At 33.2% G+C, this 20,236-nt stretch overlaps 1 protein-coding gene across 3 annotated transcripts in view; it reads right to left on the bottom strand.

The window, feature by feature from the left end:
- LOC129217281 (mitochondrial amidoxime reducing component 2-like) overlaps positions 1–20,036 on the bottom strand; it is a 40,157-nt gene extending 20,121 nt beyond the window's left edge. Inside the window, exons 1-2 of one of the 3 annotated variants that reach the window (XM_054851551.1) lie at positions 19,873–20,036; positions 4,939–5,160 (exon numbers count right to left, since the gene is read on the bottom strand). In XM_054851551.1, the coding sequence (XP_054707526.1) occupies positions 4,939–5,150 (212 nt within the window). In that variant the 5' untranslated portion in view covers positions 5,151–5,160; positions 19,873–20,036. Of the gene's footprint in view, positions 1–4,938; positions 5,161–9,320; positions 9,440–19,872 lie in introns of those variants that run through there. The other 2 variants (XM_054851552.1, XM_054851554.1) reach the window with 2 other exon arrangements.
- Between the last annotated feature and the right edge of the window lie 200 nt (positions 20,037–20,236).

Genomic DNA, 20,236 nt, shown 5'->3' with positions numbered 1-20,236 from the left:
TAAAATATTTATTTATAGGTTAATTTACAAAATTTCTTTAGTTTCCTTCAAAATATTCACCATTAGTCAACATGAAACTGGAACTACATTGTCAAACCTTAATATTAAAATCATAAGTTCAAACTAGAAGGAGATTTTGCATTAAAATTTTAGAGCAAGGAAAATTTTATTAATAGCTTTATATAGAAAATCAATCTTTAAAATTCTCAAGATGCGCTTAAGAGCAAAAAAATTAATTACAATATTACTTAGGTAAACTTTAGTCAACTATTTAATTTGGAAAATCAGGGAATTAAAAAAGAAAATTTATACATGTAAATATAGATTTTGAATATTCAATATTTTATTAAAAGAGTACTACTTAGATTTTGCCTAGTGGTATGGTGTGTCAGCGTAGGGAAAAAAAATGTGGTAGAATAAGAGTTGCATAATCAACTAATATTGCCTCTGACGACTGTCATGAAATGTGATACACAAACTACATTAGTTACAATGAAAATTTTTTTTCCAAAATAAATTCTAAATCATAAGCAAAAGTAAGTGGAAACACAATAAATATTGATACACAATCATGTGAAAAGGGGGATTAAACTTTTTATGTAGGTTTTTAAATTGTTGCACACATGGCCCGACCGACTATGATTTTTGAGGACACAAGTTGTTGACACAAGTTGACACAAATGCTCCTGTATCCCATCCTCTTCTCCTCACTTAAAATTTTAAAGATACTTTTTCTTTTCTACATTTAATATTCACATCTTTCTTTAGCACAATATGAAATTGTGCCATCTTTCTAGAACTTAAAACATTTTTTTTTTTTAAAGCTGGACAAAGTAAATGGGGGCCTGATAGTTGACACCTTCAATTTTCCTGAAACTTTCAGGATATTTTACTAGTATTGTGAAAAGAAAAAGTGAAGCTTCTTTTCTCTCTAATTTGACTTGTAGATCCCCGAGCGGAGGTCAAAGTTTAAGATTGTGAGAAAAAATAGCTAAATATATGATTGCTTTGCTTCAAAAGCAATGAGTGAACCAAGCCTATTCTTTTAAATAAGGATACTACTTGATACTAGGTACATTCTAGTATAAATATTTTGATGACTCACTCATGACTTTGAGGGCAAAGGTTAATTGAAAAAGCAATTTTTAAACTTTTTTTGCCTTGTTTGGGCCCCAATACCTGCTAAAGTTGTGAGTAATCCTCGGAAATTGATTAACAACTTACCACAGTATAGTACTAAGAAAAACATAAAGCGGCATTGGCTCCTCTCGACTTAGGTAGTTAAACTGTCTCAAAGTCAATGATCTTTAAAAATGTCCAAGTTTAGAGGTCAGTAACTTTGTGCGAGACGGTCAACAACTTTGGGGCACAGCTGTAGTTATAGTCCCAATGGTGCAGTTTAAGGTCCAGGTTAGAAACCCATGGCAAATAATCAACTTTTTAAATTACGCTGTCTCAAAGCTGATAATTTGAAACAAAAAGAATCAAAGTTTAGGTCAATTACTCTAAAACACCAGAGCCAATAACATTGAGCAAGAGCTGTAATTATGCTCTAGGTGGTGTAGTTTTAGACTCATGTCAGAAAACAAAGAGATATAATTATCTTACGTAATTAAAAGGTCTCAAAAATGATGATTTCAGTATAAAAGAGCGTTTTTTCACAAGTTTATATGAGTGCTGCTCAAAATCTTATGAGCTCAAACTCACATAAATACTAGAACGAATCAACTTTTATCATAGACTAATAATAAGAGTAGACCGAGCTATGGCAACCCTTTTGCTGCTTATAAACCAAACCATGAGACTGGTGGATATCCTAGCAACAGCGGGCGTTAATCGCAGCAGACGATCAACGCCAGCGCGAAATAAAATAAATAGAATTGATGGAACACGGAAGAATGATCTTTTATGGAGTCCGATTTGTAAATTTGTTATTCTAAGTTGTAAATATTTTGTTAATATAGTGAGTTTTTCGTTTAGATAGTATTGTGCATTTTCTTTAGTCAATTTCAATAACTCTCTAAGCAATAAAAGATACAAGCGACCAAGAAGAATCAGCAAACGGTAAGATTTTTACCTACAGTTTCAATTTAAGATACCGATTAATACATTTTTGCGTTAACGCAAAACGTTTACGCCATTTCGTTCACGCCAACGCTGACAGCTCCAAATGAAATAAAAGTTACCGAAAACTGATCAAAAACTATTACTAATGTCAAAATAATGCATAACTAAAAGAAAAACAGTTCAATCTCTACACCTGGAAGTTTTTTTTAATGAAAACACATTGTCTTAAAATACATGTCGAGTGCCAAACTATAGATAATGCTGCCATCTAGCAACCATGCTGCCAAAGTCTTCGCCAAGCCCTTCCACTAGTCACATGATACATCTATGAACCAATTTTCTTCATCAGCAAGAATGAGAAAGCTCGGTCTACTCTTATTATTAGTCTATGACTTTTATAAATAAACAAAGTTATTAAATGAAATGTGAAGGTGAAATGTGCATGATGTTAATATCAGAGTGATTCCACGTCAACTGACCTGATTTTTCAAACTGTCCCTGCTCAATCATCTCTGAATGAGATGAAATTTCAAAAAGGCGTAGAGATGTCTTTGAAACTAACCTGATGCTTATTTTCAGCTTTCGAGATCCGAATCCTGAGGATCTAGGATCTCCAAAATGTAGAGTACCAAAATGGCATATTAGCTTTGTGAGAAGAATTGCCATGTTGTGGTCAAGGTTACAGAAAATTTTATTATACTAGACGCATGAAATTTTGGGAGCTTAAAGTACATTTGGCTGTTGATTCGTTCTAGTATTTATGTGACTTTGAGCTCATAAGATTTTGAGTAGCACGAATATAAACTCGAAACTCGGGAAAAAATGCTATTTTATGCTGAAATCATCATTTTCGAGAGTTTAATTAAGTAAGATGATTAGATATCATGGTTTTCTGACATGAGTCTAAAACTGTACCACATAGAGAATAATTACAGCTCTAGCTCAAAGTTGTTGACTCAGGCGTTTTAGAGTAATTGACCTAAATTTTTGATTCTTGTTGTTTCAAATTATTAACTTTGAAACTGTGTAATTATAAAAGTTAATTAGTTGCCATGGGTTTCTAACCTGGACCTTAAACTACACCATTCTGACTATAACTACAGCTGTGTCCCAAAGTTGTTAATCCGTCGCGCACAAAGTTATTAACACTAGAACGACTGACATTTTTCGTATACCTAGAAAGACTGAAGGGGCCAGTGTGGCCCCTACCCATTTTTGGGGTGAATTATTTTTTAAATTCTTCCTGAGTGTGTCCAAATGCCCAATGTACCTTCTTTCATGACTAAATAAAAACTTAGTATGCAATTATTTGTAGTGTTGCTCTCTATACTGGCCAAAAGCTTGGATCAGTTTTTCTTTTCAAGAGCAATGGCTACCATTAGGCTGGTAAGCAGTCAGTACTGTTTATAGCATTTGGATATCCAATTGGCTGTATAAAGCGGAAGTTACAGGTTAAACTAGAGAGAATGGCCTTTTTTTATGCTAGAACAATGAGGAGAAAGGAAAAAAAAATTTTTAATTGTAAAAAAGCTTAGGGGCCACTGTGGCCCCTCCCGTCTTTCTAGGTGTAAGGATCAATATTTACAGTAATATGAGGCGTATGATAAAATGATTAAACAAGCATTCAAATAGTGTCATATAATGAAAAGTCAGGAAGTTAAATTAAGTTCCGTTAGACATTATCCGAGTTATTAAACAACAAACTATGCAAGGGGCCACACAGGCCCCTCCGTCTTTCTAGTGTTAACCTCTAAACTTGGCCATTTTTAAAAAATCATCAACTTTGAGACCATCTAACTATTAAAGCCAAGAGAAACGAAAGCTTTTTTACAGTTTTCTTAGTACTATACTGCAGTGAGTAGTTAATCATATGATTATTTTCGTGGGTTACTCATAGCTATAGCATTAATCCGGGACTAAACAAGCCAAAAAAACTAGCAGGTTCAATTGAACTTTGCCCTCAAAGCTATGAGTGAGCCACCAAAATATTTATGCTAGCATGTACCTAGTATCAACTAGTATCCACATTTAAAAGAATTGGCTTGGATCACTCATTGTTTTTGAAACAAAACAATCATAAATTTAACTCTTTTTTCTTCATGACCTTAAACTTTGACCCCTACTCAAGGACAAACAAATCAGTTTAAAAAATAATCACCTTTTCTAATCATAACACCATTAACACATCATGAAATTTTTACGAAAATTTAAGACATCAACTATCAAAATTGTCCAGCTTAAAATTAAAAAAAAAAAAAAAAAAAAAAAAAAAAAAAACCCCGACTCAAAAAGCAGATTTAGTGCCCCATGTGCCCATGCCTTAGTATGGCCCTGGTTGTACACAAGTTATTAAATTGTATAATTGTCATTTGCTAGCAAAATATTAATTGAAATTTCAGGCCAGGAAGCAATTATGCCCCAGTGGTTAACAAAGTTTACTTCACTATTTTGTAAACAGTTTTTCAATAAAAGAAAACAACGAAACTTTGCACTAAAAAAGTACTTCTTTTAACATAAAATATAACAGAGTATTATTTGTGTTACCATAGTGGTACTATATAACTTAAATAGTAAAATTACTAAAGTACAATTCAACCAAAACCCGACAGTTCTTAAGTTTTGTTTTCTAGGTTCTCATCTAGAAAACTGATAAATTAATATTTTCTAAATGTTTATTATGCTATAATTTTGAAACGGTTTCTGACATCTGTTCCATCTATAGTTGAAGGATTAATACATTAAAAGAGAGGTACTACACAAAACAAGTCTTGGAAACATACAGATGATAGAAAATACCTTTAAAAATAAATTGAGTTGAAATAATTAATTTGAAATGTAATTTTAAAACCCCATGCCTTGCATAAAACATACCGATCTATCACACCATTTACTTCAAATCCCTCTTTTGTGCAAATTCCTTTGGTCACTTCTATTCCTTTCAAAGATTTAACAGGATAGAAAAATAATCTTGATATTTTCCCAACTTTAACATAAGTCCGTTTCTTTTTTCGCCAAACAATAATGCCAACAGTTGTTATAGCTAACATAGATGCAATTGCATAGGTTTTCCATGAGTTTGTCATTTTGATAACTCTGCAAAGAATAACAAGTATTAGAGCATCTTTTTCAACTTAAATTTAATACTTATGTAACACACAATGTTGTTGTTACAAATGGCTTTATTCAGAAGGATATTAATCTATTTAAAAGGCAGCCAAGAATAGGAAAAAATTTACAATAAACAATTAAACATATAACAAAAGTAACAATTTAAAATCAAAAATAAATCTAAATTAGAGGATTTCACAATTGTAACAGAAATAAAGAGATAGTCATTTCAGGGAGTCCATGACTGATCGCACAGACCAATAAAGCTTTCCGAGTAAATTTTGTTTTTGATCAGTTGGATCAAGTTTTGAGCAGGAGAGAAGATGAGTAGCATTCATGTTGCCAGAACCGCAAATTAAACAGGTACTAGATGTTACGCTATCTTGTCTAGGTGCTCAACCAGGCAATCATGGCCTGTAGAGAGCCTAAAAAGGGCCACAGCTTCCGCTCGTGGTTTATTACAGTAAGTCCTCCATATCTTTTGAATTTCGGCCCAAGGTTTGCCGTTCGAGTTGGCTTAGTTTATGGGCTTAAGTTGGTCTTGAGTTTGGTTTTTTCAGAAACGAGTAAGGGACTCACTGAAAACGGGACAGTTTGGTTAGCGATCTAAAGAACCTTGCTTGGCCAGGGAGTCAGCCATTTCGTTTTCATGGATGCCCACGTGTGAGGGAACCCACTGGAAGATAATGGTCTTGTTCGCAGCTCTTAAAAGAATCATTCTTTTTAATTTCTGAGATGATATTGGATTCACTGATTTGGATCTTTGTAACTGCCTTAATAGCTGCTCTGGAATCAACCAAGATTACAGCTTTGGAGAAGTCGTTTCGTCTATATTGAAGATTATGGAGCGCCAGGAAAATGGTGTGGATCTCTGCATTAAGGGAGGGGCTGCTTAGCCATCTTCGTTACTCAATTAAGCACCACCCGGGAGACACGTGTGAATTAAGGACATCACCGACGAGAGTAACATTGCTTCCCGTAACACACAATTACAGTAGCAAATCTGCTCTTACATTTGCAGAAAATTGGTTTAGGAGGGGGTGGAGGAGGAAAGGTTACTTGGTCTTTAGCTTTTTTTTTCATAAATGCCTTACTTTCATATTTTTCACTAATAAAGACTTGATCTGTGCTAATTTTTTTCTTACTGAAATGTAATATTGAAGGTGGAAAAAGATTACAATCAAATAATTATTGTCAGTGGTTTGCTTCATAAATTAATATGTTTGGAGGGGGATAGGGATTCTCTAGAAATGGGACTATTATTATTGTGTAAAATTACTATTACTTTAACATCACTTTTACGATAAGTATATTAAAAAATACGTACCATTTAATGGTTAAAACGAGGGCATGTTCAATTTTGTAATTAAAAAAATGTAAATGTTAATTTCATGGTAACTGATTGTAATTAATAAGTAAAATTATATAATTTGAATATTAATTATTAAAATGTAAAATGTATTTAAGAAAAATTAGCTAATCCATGCAAAGCATCAGCACTTAAAAGTGGTGATTTAAAAATACTATTTTTTTCAAGGGAACTTTTCGAAAAATATTAACAATGTGTTTTTTTTTTTGTCCATAGAGGTGAAAAAGAATATAAAATGACGCCTTACTTTTGTAGTTTCATGAAGTATTGGGAATTTTTTTGTCCCGCTCTCCCTCCTCCAAAAAAAAAAAAAAAAACCCTTAAGAATTATTATTCATGATATTGTATTTTATTCTGATCTTAATGCAACAGTGCAACTGTGATTCAAAACCCCCTGCAAACACTTTAGATTATATATTCTTGGAAATTTCAATCAAAATTATTCTGTGGAAAATGTCATTCAAAAACAACAAAAGAACTATGACGGGATAGAACCAACGATCTTCCTGTTTTTAGCTTGAAGTCTAACCAACAGAGCTATAAGACTCCACTTCTGGGGCATTATACATTAAAGCAATACATATTAAAAATCAGAATAAACCGATATTTTTAAAAACTGCTGCAATGTGAGATTCATGCTTATTTTTTTGCCAAAAGCGGTAAAAATTTTTTCTTAAATGATGCCTTACTTAGGAAGTTTGATGAATCATTCCTGAAGTAATCACATTATCATGAATAAACACCTTCCAGAAATAATACATATGATGCTCTACAAGTTCTTCAATACGACACTGGCTTGCTTAGCACCACTATTTGTTTACCGGTTGTTGCAGGTCGATCCCAAACTCATGTTCTCAAAATTCTAACAGTGGTTCATTTAAGGAACATAAGGCTTGCCACACGTGGAATAAGAGGTCATAACCTCAATTTGGAAACAATTTTGTTCAAGTATTTGAAGCTGCATTCCTTCTGATGTATTAGCTAAAGAGGCTTGTAAACTGCCTCAGCCAACTTACTCTTTTCCTTTTAAAAAGCTTATTCCACGACAAAGAGCAAGATAAAGAAGGTCAGAAATGTACAACATACTACCCACCCAAACCACATGAAAAACCTCAGAAAGTCTTTTGACTAATTCCTTGGAAACTTCCAAGGCACGTTGCAGTGGCAAACTTTGGAGATGCCACTTCTTTTAACTTTTTATACAGGATCATTACACCACTTAAAATGAAATCCTCTACGTCAAATCATGTCCCTTTCATCAAACTAAGCAACTATTAAGAAAGTGACTTGTAAACACATAAAACCATAACTTTTGGTGTACATTAGGGTGATCCAAAAAAGGACCTTTTTAAAAAATTTCTGATTTTTATTGGTCTTACCCGCCCATTTGGTTCTACTTATGTAAAAAATAATTATTGTGAAGTTTCAGCTCATAATTTTAACTTTTAGCAGTAGCTCAACATCCTCAAAGTTTGGTTAATATTTGATTTAACGCAATAAATGCAAAACGGAAGTAAAAGGCTGAAAAAAGCAACACAACTATATTTTATTTAAATCTTTAGCATTTTGTACATTAAAAATTATACAACAATTAGGTATATTTAAATGACTTTGGATATGTTTGTGCTAGAACCTACCAAACTAGTTTTTGCTATCAATATAAGCGCGACAATGTTTTTCGACAACCTGCAAAAAGAATTGAGATTGATCTTTAAAGGTTATTAATTTTTCATCAAATCATTTATAATATATATGAATTTTTTTCCACAAGATTGTTAATAACTGGCTTCCTCCAATAAATTTTAGTGCTTTGTGATAATTCAATTTGTTTGATCACTCAAGTTTTGCATGATAAAATGTATCAGGTAAATTCTTTTTTTTTCAGTTAATGAAGCTGAACATAAGTTAGGAATTCCTTAAATTTCAAGATATATTTAGTCATAATCTCAGGTACTTTGCAGCAATATTTTTTCATTGACTTTTTGAACAGTTTTACCAATTGTCTTACATTCGAGTGTATGACTTGATTGTCAAAAAGAGCCATGCCATTTTATTTACTTCTTCATCAATATTTTTATATTGCAATTATGAAATTTATATTTCATTAAACTAAAATCATTACTTAGTGCATTCTGAAGTATAGAAACTGTCACCCAAGGTTTTATAAACACATTCCGCAAATATACTAAATCTTTTGAAATCCAATACCTTCTGCTGAAGTGATGGTGAACTAAGTGGTTAAACCCTTATATTTACAGTACAAGATTTTTAACATTCAAACATAATAATTCTGATTCTAGGAAAGGAGTTTTATTCTGAACCATTAAAATCAATTCAAGAAATTCTTGATAATCATCTTTTGAGTCATACAGCAATTTTTTAGCAGATAGTATTCTATAGCCCTTTACATTAGCCACTTTTCCTTATTATTGAGCCTTGTAATGCATTTATCTTTATTAATCAACTCCCAGCAGGCCTAGAGTCTTACAGAGAAGTAATTTTGGCGCAGAAGTATAGAAATTGTCTTTATTAAAAATGTTATCAATAATCAATTTTATAATGTGGTGTTGACATTACAGAATTAATTATTTCATAATTATTTTGTACTAGTGAAACAGGTGCTATTGCTTTTGCCATAAGCGTGTACACAGGGGTTACCAGGGGTACCCCCATTAGCACATAGAAATGAAAGTTAATAAGAAAGTGGCTAACATTTTTTATTTTTAGGTTCATTAATTTCTATCCTCATACGCTTTAAAAACACTTTTTTACTCACAATATTTGAAAATTTTCCGTAAGTGAGCAAGGTTGGGAGCCTTTTCAAGAGCAATTTCAACCTCTTGGCAGGCACGTAGCTAGAACTTCATTAAGGGGGGGGGGGGGTCCAAGGTTGCACGAACTTCAAAAGAGGAGACATGCTAAAGCAGAATTAGTAGCTGATAATTACACAAGATAAGATAAATCCAATTAAAACTGATTATTAAAATATGATAATTAACTAAAATTAATTAAATAATTGAAATTAATAGAGTCATTAGTTAAAATTAGTTAACAAAAATTTTATGTTAAATGGTAAATTAATTATTGTCAGTTTGTAAATTAACATTAAACTGAAAGCTATCACATACAAAGTTTCCAAATATGGGTGAACCTCTGTCCTCCTGAAAATAAGTGATATATTTTCTATTAATAAAAAGGACACAATAAAAGAAAACGGAAAACGAAAACTGCACTAGAAATTACTTGGAAAATGCATGCAATAATTTAATAAAATATTAAAGCTTTGTAATATATTTCATTTGTACTTATGCCATTTTATTTGAAAACTAGAAAGCCACCGGTCAAATTGCTTCAACTCTTCTTAATTTGAACGAAGCAATTGCCTGTTCGGTGATATTTTGATAGTTGAAATTTTAACTCTAACACCAGTGGATTAACCCTAAACTCAAGTAGATAGCGTTCATTATTTTCGTTTCTTCATTCCTCTGAAATGACACAGTCTTACCAGAAAAACTGTTAAGTTACCGGATCGAGTTCAGCCTTGTCACAATAAAGCCTTTCCCTGCATGTTAAACATTACCAAAACATATTATCAAATGACATAACATGCCGTGGCGCGAATTCATTGTTGAAACACGCGGGTTACTCTATCATTGGCATTATTTATATGAGGATAAATAAATCTATATCTATGGAGTCGAATGTATAACTAATGAATGTTACATAACGTAACCCTGTCTGATTTGAACAACATTTCAGGCAAAACCCCACAACTCTCTCAACGAAAATATTAACAAGGTTTCATTTAAAAAGCTTGAATTAGTTTTTATTTATTTACATTTATAATATTCTTTTGATAATACGAAATAGAATGATATTTCCAATCTTATCCGTTTTCTAATTATCATTCCTAATCATCAATTAAAAGCTTGAACAAACTATTAACTCTTTGAAAGACGGAGGCTTCCTTTGATGCAACCATTATACATATACAGTGAAACCTCCCTTAACGGACACTCTCGAATAACGGACACCTCTAATTAACGGACAGTTTTGCAAGTCCCAGTCCCTCAATATAGGCCATTCCATGTAATTCACTCTGAATAACGGACACTCCGAATAACGGACAGTTATTTCACAAAAAATTTCCCTTGCGATCGTAGCACTTCCGTTTTTTTTTTTCCTTTCACAGAATATCTTATAGTATCTGCTTGCCTTACTTACAAAGCTTTTCATCCTCCACAACTGATATTCCACCCCCCCCCCACTTGTCATTTCCTTATCAGTTTCTTGGAATTAAAAGGGTGGTAATGGGCAGAGGCAGCGATTGGGGCTTAAAAGTTGGGGCAGAAAAAAAAAAGAACTAAAAGGCATGGTACTTTTTGCGGGCAGCAAAAAATGAAAAAGGAAAAAAAAGTCATAATTTTGTATCGGCTAGTTTTGAGAGTATTGAAGCAGAGTGAAAACTGATGTCAGTCTAACAATTAACGTACGTTTTTCTTAAGATTTTAATGAATTTTGTATACAATAACTATTCAAAAGTTAAGATAAAAAAGAGGAAATTGGGCGCTTTTTCTAACTAGGGCTCTCGGGAGATGCAATTGAGCAGACCGGCGCCGGTAGTAGTCGGCTTTATGGCGCCGTGGTTTCGTTGGGTTGTTTAATTTTTAGATATGAAAAAGATTTGCCCATATTCAGGGTCATATTGAAAACTGTCAATCATGCAATAGTGATACTCGAGATAAAATAAATAAATTAACCATAAAAAGTTTTTTTTTTGGGGGGGGGGGGAGGGGGTTGCTCCGCCGAATCGCCGCCGTTGGTAATGCAAAAAAGAGATGTCAAACTGCTTTAACTGATTACTTTAATTGATTAAATGCTTTTTAAGACAAGTGTGTGCTGTCAGTAAACCTTTATTAAGAAAAAACAGATTAATTACACTTGATGTAAAATGTAGTAAACATTACGCAATTGTTTCGATTGTGTTCTACAAAGGGAACAACAGCCCACTTTGAAAATGGTAAATTAAGTAGTTCCTCCTAATAGCGGACACCTCCCAATAACGGACAAAACTTCTAGTCCCTTGACTGTCCGCTATTCGGAGGTTTCACTGTATATATATATATATATATATATATATATATATATATATATATATATATATATATATATCAGGCTGAACAACGGACAGGATAAGTTTACGCGGATTTCAAGGTAAGACAATTTTGTTATTGGTAGGTACTGTCCCGTGGAAGGCTAATTATCGGAACTTGTTTTCCTAATTAGTCGAGGCGAAACCCCCTGCGTTTAGTTTTAGGTTTGAGCTCTAGTTTATTGTTTTTAGCTTAGCAAGTGGTGCGTTTGCCCATTGTTACCCTATATTACATGTACTGGAGCTTAAGCATTCTCTTCTAGTTTATAGTTAAAATTTTGGTCTTTTGACCATAATTAATGAATCCTCCACGGCTGATGAGCTCTGGATTCACTCTTTTTCTATTCCTACTTAATAGCTGTTTGCATTTTTCCTTTTTATCATCATTTGTTATTTATAATTTGTTTAATATTTGTAATTCTGTTTGCTTAATTTTATATTTACTTGGCTTTTTAGTTTTGCTGCGTTGCGCATCTATGGGCTCTTGGTGTGGTCTTTTCAATATTTTTCACTTTTATTATTATTTTATATATATATATATATATATATATATATATTAGGGTGGTCCTTATTTATATGGGAATTTTTTTTTTCGGAATTCAATAAGTGACGCCCCCTAGTTTGTGACACTATAATGAAAAGTAATCGGTGCAAAATTTGAACTCGATCGGTCACTAATAACACGTGCCCCTAGGACGTTGAACTTTAATATTTTTGATAATTTTCTCACAAATCTTCGAGTTTTTACTCCGGACCCCTTACATCGTTTCTCCTAGGTTTTCAAAATACTTTTACAACGAAGTAGCACTAAAATCAATCTTTTTAATTACTTCATATCATCTAAATATTTTACATTGAATAAGAATGAAATAGTGCTTTAGAAACTTTACCTTAATCGTACGCTTTTCTCTATGTATTTCAATCGTGTGCATTTTCTTCCCGATAGCCTTGGACTGTCTGTAAAATACTAAATTGCTTTTGTGACTCATATTTGGTAAATTGAGTGGGAAATTCTTCGATTAATTGTGCTCCTCTTTCAGTTGTATCATTCACAACTTTCAGCATTTTAACGATATATCTTCCCTTTAAATAGCTTCCTTCATTTTGCCATGAATCAGGATCAAATAGGAAAACATCTTTTGGTGTTTGTAACTTATCAAACACTTTTATCGACTTGTTATTGATTCTATAAAGAGGGAGATCTTTACTAAGCAAGTTTTCCAAATCATCTACTGTTAGTAGTCTTTTCCTACCTTCAAAGTTAATTCATTCATCCAATACGGACAAAGCTACTAGTTCATTCCCTAAATACCATAAGTGATTAATGAATTTTCCAATCACTGCTTCTGCTGCATATTTGTCATCATTTTGTACGCTGCTAGCTTTTCAGACACATTGATTCAAAGGCCTAGATTGGGTTGCTGCGAAAAACCATATCTTCATACGACATTATATGTAAAACAGCATTTACGGGCATTCTCTTCATGTAAGGTCAATTTGAATTGTTTCCTAAATATATAAATATTCAAACAATAAATTCCTTTTGCCATCCATCTGTCTCAGGCATAAGCTTCAGGTTGCTGAAAACATATCCCTGTAAGAGGTACGACTTCACCAAGAAGTATTATTACAAGTTATGAGAATTCTCTGGAATATTTCTAAATTCCGCTTTCTACGAACATAAGTGGTATGTGTACTTGATTGAAATGCTATAAGATTGGAATACTGGAGATCTTTCCGCAAAATTTTGAAGCGCTTGAATAAAGGAATATCAGTCTGGAACTAAGAAAGGCAAAAACTGCTTTGAAAACACTCTGCAGTACGATTTCAAGTGCATGATGATTGCAATACAAATGTAATATATCACCGTTCAGTTTTTTCTCTAAAAAATTACATGCACAATTTATACGCTCGATATTATAAGCCGTTGTATCAAACAATACAGCTTGAACAGTTAGCAATAAAAAGCAATAATTTAAGATATCAAATACAACTGAAGAAATATCTCAGGAATTCTGAGTAGCTGTTCAACATTGGAACCTGAAGCTATCACGGCAAGCCTATCGGCGTTTTTTTTTTTCCTCGTTACATCTGGATGTAGCTTTGTATTCCAGTGAATAACTAAAAAATTTAAATTTAATTTCATGAAATTTGATTTTACCTCTCGAAAATTTTCTCTTGCTCTCTTAAGGGATGTACGATTGATCACAAGGTGCATTTGGATTTAAATTTACTACATCTACATAGGCTGTTAATAAATGAACAGCATATTTTTCCCTAATATGGCATTTGTCTAACATTGATGAAATGTGAGCAGATATCAGTAGTTGCCAACATGCATAAACATTCAAGTATATTTATAACTAAAAAACAACAAATTAAAATATAATTGAAATTATTTATATTTATAGCATTCAAAGCAATCGACCCTATTTGCCTCACCTATTAGAACATAACATACACAAATTTTTTTCTAAATCAACACCCCGAAAACCTGGAGGAAGCAATTTGTTGTTGTCAAAGAGCATTCATTAATGGCCTAGGTCATTCATTAATGGCCTCTAGAGTCTCTTGTGTCCATCTTGGTGGAAAGAAATGTTTCCTTGCCGCTTGGTTTTAAACGAGCGAAAATAGCGGTATGCCTATCCCAAGCCCATTGGTGTATATGTACTATCTGTAATATGTAAAATTTTGCAGAATGAAAGTGAGAAAATGGTTGGTCTGGAAGTAGCAACATCTATTGAAATTCAAAATTACTTTAAATATGAAACGTAAGAATATTTTTGCACAAAAATAAGAAAATCCGCATTTTTTTCTTCGAAATTAAAAAAAGGGGGCCCTAGGGGCACATGTTAATATAAATGGATTGACTTTAAATTTTGCAAGGATCATTTATTTGTACAATGGAACAAATTGAGGGGGCGTCGCGTAAAATATGTACAACTTCAAAAACAAGGACCACCCTAATATATATATATACAGTGAAACCTGTGTAAGTTGACCACTTGCGGTGCACTACTTTAGTGGTCAACTTATAGAGGTTGAATTATATGATAAGATCTAATTCTGTGCCTGAAAATATCGGTCAACTTAGACAGGTGGTCAACTTACAGGGGTGGTCAACTTTACAGGTTTTACTGTATATATATATATATTTCTTTCTTCAGCCAATTGACAGTGATTTCAGTTAGCCGAAAAAAAAAAAAAAAGCAAGAAATAAATGGTGTTCTCGGGTGAAGTCACTATTCCTCAAAGGGTGAAAGCTGTTCGAAAAAATTTTAAATACCGAAAAAGGCGTATTGCCGTTTTTTATCATTATTTTTTTCTTTCTAATGGGGTTGTGTTAGAGGCTTTAGCCTTTGCGGAACAAGTGTGAACCAACGATATGGCATATGTCACCATTAAGACACGGATGTGAATGTCACAGGAAAATTTGATGCCCAGTTTCCACCAGATGGAGACACCTGAGCTCTCTTCAATGCGAAACTGCAAAAGGAATTTAATTTTGTCAAGAGCATTCACAGCCAAACGACCTAAGGGATCTTTTGCATGCCGATTAATGGAATGTATACCAAATGATTAAATTAAGCATCTGTGTAATTTTATTTTAACAACATGTTGTTAATTTTAACAACAATACATATCATATTTTACGACGCAGGTAATGATTTTTTAACACGCTTTTATTAACTTCACCTGTATGTATGTATGTATGTATCTTGTAGCGGAATCTTGCAACTCAATTTTCGCCCACTTCCTGCGATCGGATCCTTTTGAAATTTGGCACGCGACCTCAGACCCGATGACAATGCAATATTCTATAATCAAATTAATTAATTAACTCTTTCAATTGTTAGTTTCCTCCACTTTTAATCAATATTTTGGCATAAATCCAACAATGTGAAAAAGGAAAAATTAAAAAAAAAATACATTAAAAATGCTCGCAAAAATTATTTAAAAATATCTACAAAAACCTTTAATTTTTCTGCATCAGACAAAATTTGTTCCAATGTTCCAAGGTAATTAGAACATGAAATATAATTGTTTTTAACTAATTTCATGTCAAAAATTAGGTGAGCCTTTAATTGGAAATTCATTGCTGATCGGAACATTGTTGAACAAAACTTTTATTCAAATGCATCTCAAATTTTCAAAGTATATGATTTCCGCAAACATACATCGATGACTCACAGTAGCTTCCCATCGAGGTGCCCTTGTCTTAACTTTAAGATATTACCTCGCACTTGTTTAAATAAATAATTTCGTCAATTCTGGATAAATATTTCAACTGTATATAAAAATGCATATAAACTGCGCATGGACTTGGTATAAATTTCTGTTTTTAGATCAACTTTTTGAAATAGAATTTGAAATATTTTGCTCGTCCACATTGCCAGTCATATTCTGTATATAAAACTTTGTCAAACTTAATGAAGGTAAAAAATATTGCAGTACTAAGACTTTTGCGAAAAGAAGTAATTGCAATTTTGCCTGATAATTCTCCAACATAAGACTAAAAAACAGAAAAATAAAATAATAGTTTAAAAAACTTAAAAAAACACGCTTTCGTAGCAAAATGAACTAAAAAGTGAAAAATAATCTTTGGATGATAGTAGTTGACCAATCACTTAATTTTAATGTAATACAAAAAAGCGTGGTGGGCTTCTTATCAGTTGTCTTGAATTTCTTCCATTTGTTATCCAAGCAAAAATGTAAATAGACAGCACCCCACGCTTTTTTGTATTAAATTAAAATTAAGTGTTTGGTCAACTACTATCATCCAAAGATTATTTTTCACTTTTTAGTTCATTTTGCTACGAAAGCGTGTTTTTTTTAGTTTTTTAAACTATTATTTTATTTTCTTTAATACGATGTTAGCAAAACACTCTATTGCAAGAAATAGTAAATATCTTTAGCTTGAAGAAAATAAGCGTTTAAAAAAAAAAAAAAGGCAACATAGAAACGAAAAATTCAAAAAAATTTACCTTGTATTCACCTTTTTTGCTTCTTTGCTTGTAACGCAGTAAATATCGGTAATTTTCACCTAGTAATTTATAGTTAAATGCAGATGTCTGTTTTTTGTTACGTTTAATGCTACCTTCACAATTTACTAAAGATGGATGCATAGATGCTAATTAAATAACTCCTTAGTACAAAGCCAGTGAATAACAATCAGAAAATGTATTCCAATGATGCAAATACAAATATGTTTAATAGAAAAACATCGAATAAGAGATTTTTTCGTCAATTAAAAACTGACCTACTGTTTTCTTTTGGGATCATAGAATCACAATTCAGTAAGATTTAAAAGTAATAATTTCTAATAAATTACTTATTACATGCGTTAATATGGCCTAGCTTGTAATTTCATAAATTGATCACAGTAAAATATTCAAGTAATTTTCAATTTCATTTTTCTATAAAATTTTGATACCACGGAAAGCTTGTTACATCAACTTCAAGTTATATTTATTCATTTATTTTATTCATTTTACCTTTAAACATGAATTATTTTTGGGCATTTTATATGTTCCATGATAATGCTTAAATATTGGGGGGGGGGGGGGGGGAACATCAGTAAAAAATCTAGGTAATTTGTTACTCAGAAAGGAGAGAGATGTTAAAAATAATCTAAAAGTTCAAATAAAACTTTTATCAAAATATAAAAATGAATCTGAAATGAACCATGCCAAAAATATAAAGAATTAAAACGAAAAAAAAAATCAATAATTATTTTTTCTCATCCTCAAACACACGAAATGTGTAGAATTTCTTGTTTCGCCGCTGACTTAGAATCTAAAATTAATGGAAAAACACATTAACACGTAAAATTGCTCGTATTATTAAGAAAACTCTAAAAGGGAGCACTGCGACTTACCTAGTTTGGGTAAATTTAATTTTCTTTTGCATACAAAATTTTGTTCAAGATATGCTTCCTACAAGTATGACGTAGATAAAAACTGCGTGTTAAAACAGAAAAAATCGGAATTCAATTACTGATTCACCAGGAACACACCTCACTCTAGCTGTCTTTCGTACAACATGCGTCTACGAAATCCACGAAAATCCAAAAAGAAAGGAGAAAGAAATAAGGAAAACCACGCCAATGAGACTGTGGGATACGACGAAAGTGGCAATAAATGCTTGTTTTTACTTCGCCGATGGCAATTTGATGGACCAAAGGCGAGGGCCTGAATTTCAAGGTCACACGACCCAGCTGGTTTGAAAGAAGAAAGGGACATTTCCCCGTTTCGGACGGAGTAGGTGACACAGCAAAAAGCAGACGAAAATTGGGAACCTGCAGTTGTTGCACGAGGTTCTCGTGTTCTGAATTGACTCAAGCGCTGACAAAATTGCCAATTACTGGGACTATTTAAGGGGAGAGAATGCGGCGTTTTATAAAATCATTATCTTTCGGAAAATTTTTGTTGATGCGCGATGCAACAACTGAGAAAAAAGGAGAGGTGTCTTTCGGGAAGGGGGGGGGGGGGGTCCGGACCCCATGGACCCACCTCTTGGCTACGTCCTTGCTCTTGGTATAGTTGTACACCCATTTCTGAAGCCCTGTGCACGCCTATGGCTTTTGCCAGTATCGATGCTTCTTCGGTTAAAGTGCAACACTTTGTCAACTTAAAATGAACTGGGCAGAACTGCCTTTACTGCTACATCTTACAATAAATATTTGTATATTTACAGAATATATTTCATGGCTAATGTAATGTTGAAACCGTGTATATAAAAATAGCAATTTCACAATGTAATTAATTTCTTTTAATGGGAAAAAAAATCATATTTGGGAGTAGCTTGGTCCTTTGTCAAATACATTTATATTCGGCAACGATGCAAACTTCATAGACTTTCAGCTACCTCTCGATGTTATTCATTTGTCATAAAATTTTGTCCCACTTATTTTCTAATGTATTGAAACCAGATGGGAGGGTAAGACTCAAAACATTTTCACCTTCGAAATTTTGGACCACCCTAGTGTACATTAAATTAAAATCAGAAAAAAAGGGAAATCTTAAAAAAAAAAAAAAAAAAAAAAAAAAATTAAGTACAAGTACGGTCCAGCTAGACAAGTGAGGCTGCTTAAACTGGCAAAAACACTCATATGGGGGGGGGGGGGGGGGCTCAAGCCCCCTCAGACTTTAAAACGTCCTTGCTTTTAGTGCTTTTTTTTTTGCAAAAATGTAAAAACATTTCTTCTTCAGCCCCGTTAATGAATAAGTTATTAAAAATGTCAAATTTTAATAACTCTAATCTGGACTGAAATCAGTTTCCATGGGGAAAATATCCTGCTAAACCATTAGGAAAATACCTTAGCCCCCCCCCCCCCCTTACAATTTTGTATATGGGAGCCATTGTTAACTGGTCCAGAGATCCATGAATATGCATGTTATACATGAACTACAATGCCAGCTCAGTCATTTCCAGCCGAGGATTGCAGTTTCGTTCTTATTAGCACTCATCAGCCCGGCATAGGAAAGTGACCGAGCTGGAGATGGAAAACTTCTTATGGAAGCCAAGAGGGCCAAACAAACTGGTAGCTAATGTAAAATTAGCATAGACCAGACGTGCCGGGCTGATGAGTGCTAATAAGCACGAAACTGCAGTCATTGGCTGGAAATGACTGAGCTGGTGGTGTAGTACATGTATTTCTGCTTTAGCCCTGGCTAATGGGCGATAATTTACTGAATATACCATGCCTTGCAATCAATTTTCGAGTTGAACCGAACCATTGCTTCGGTCACTCGTCTGGTCTGTGCTAATTTTACATTAGCTACCAGTTTGTTTGGCCCTCTTGGCTTCCATAAGAGGTTTTCCATCTCCAGTTCAGTCACTTTCCTATGCCGGGCTGATGAGTGCTAATAAGCACAAAACTGCAGTCCTTGGCTGGAAATGACTGAGCTGGCGGTGTAGTTTATGTATTTCTGCTTTAGCCCTGGCTAATGGGCGGTAATTTACTGAAAATATGCATGTTGATTTTGGTAGAGACGGTTTCACTTATATCGGTATCAAACTCTGAAATAAAAATATACTAAAAACGTTACGTTAGAAGATATGAAGCATTGAAAACAAAAATCAGAATTCACTTTAGTTTAGATATTTATAAAATGAGTAAAGATAGGAACACTTAAGCTAAAAATAATAAACTGTTAGTATAAAAACTGTTTACTTAAACAGAAGAAGGGATCATTCACGATAGGTCTGTAGCTAAAAGCCGACCCGTTAACGTTTCATTATTTTTTCTAGGTACATGTAATAGTGGAGATTACAATCAAATTATCTTGAACTCAACTTGAACTGCTGTCCTTGTGCGTTTTTATTTACCAAACATTAAGTTTCTGTACCACGTGATTTCCTTTTTACCCTACAGAAACGCGGTTACAGTCAATGTTCTGTATAGTCCTGGTACGTAAGCAAGGCCTCCATTAGTTGCTTTTGCATTCTTTAAAAAAACTAAACTTCTCTCACCTTATAAATTTGATGTTTCCATTATTTGTTGGCTGATTTACCATCTGAATTTACAGTTTTGGGGG

Source organism: Uloborus diversus, chromosome 2, assembly GCF_026930045.1.
Source record: "Uloborus diversus isolate 005 chromosome 2, Udiv.v.3.1, whole genome shotgun sequence".
Taxonomy (NCBI): Eukaryota; Metazoa; Arthropoda; class Arachnida; order Araneae; family Uloboridae; genus Uloborus; species Uloborus diversus.
This window is presented reverse-complemented; position numbering and strand designations above follow the sequence as displayed.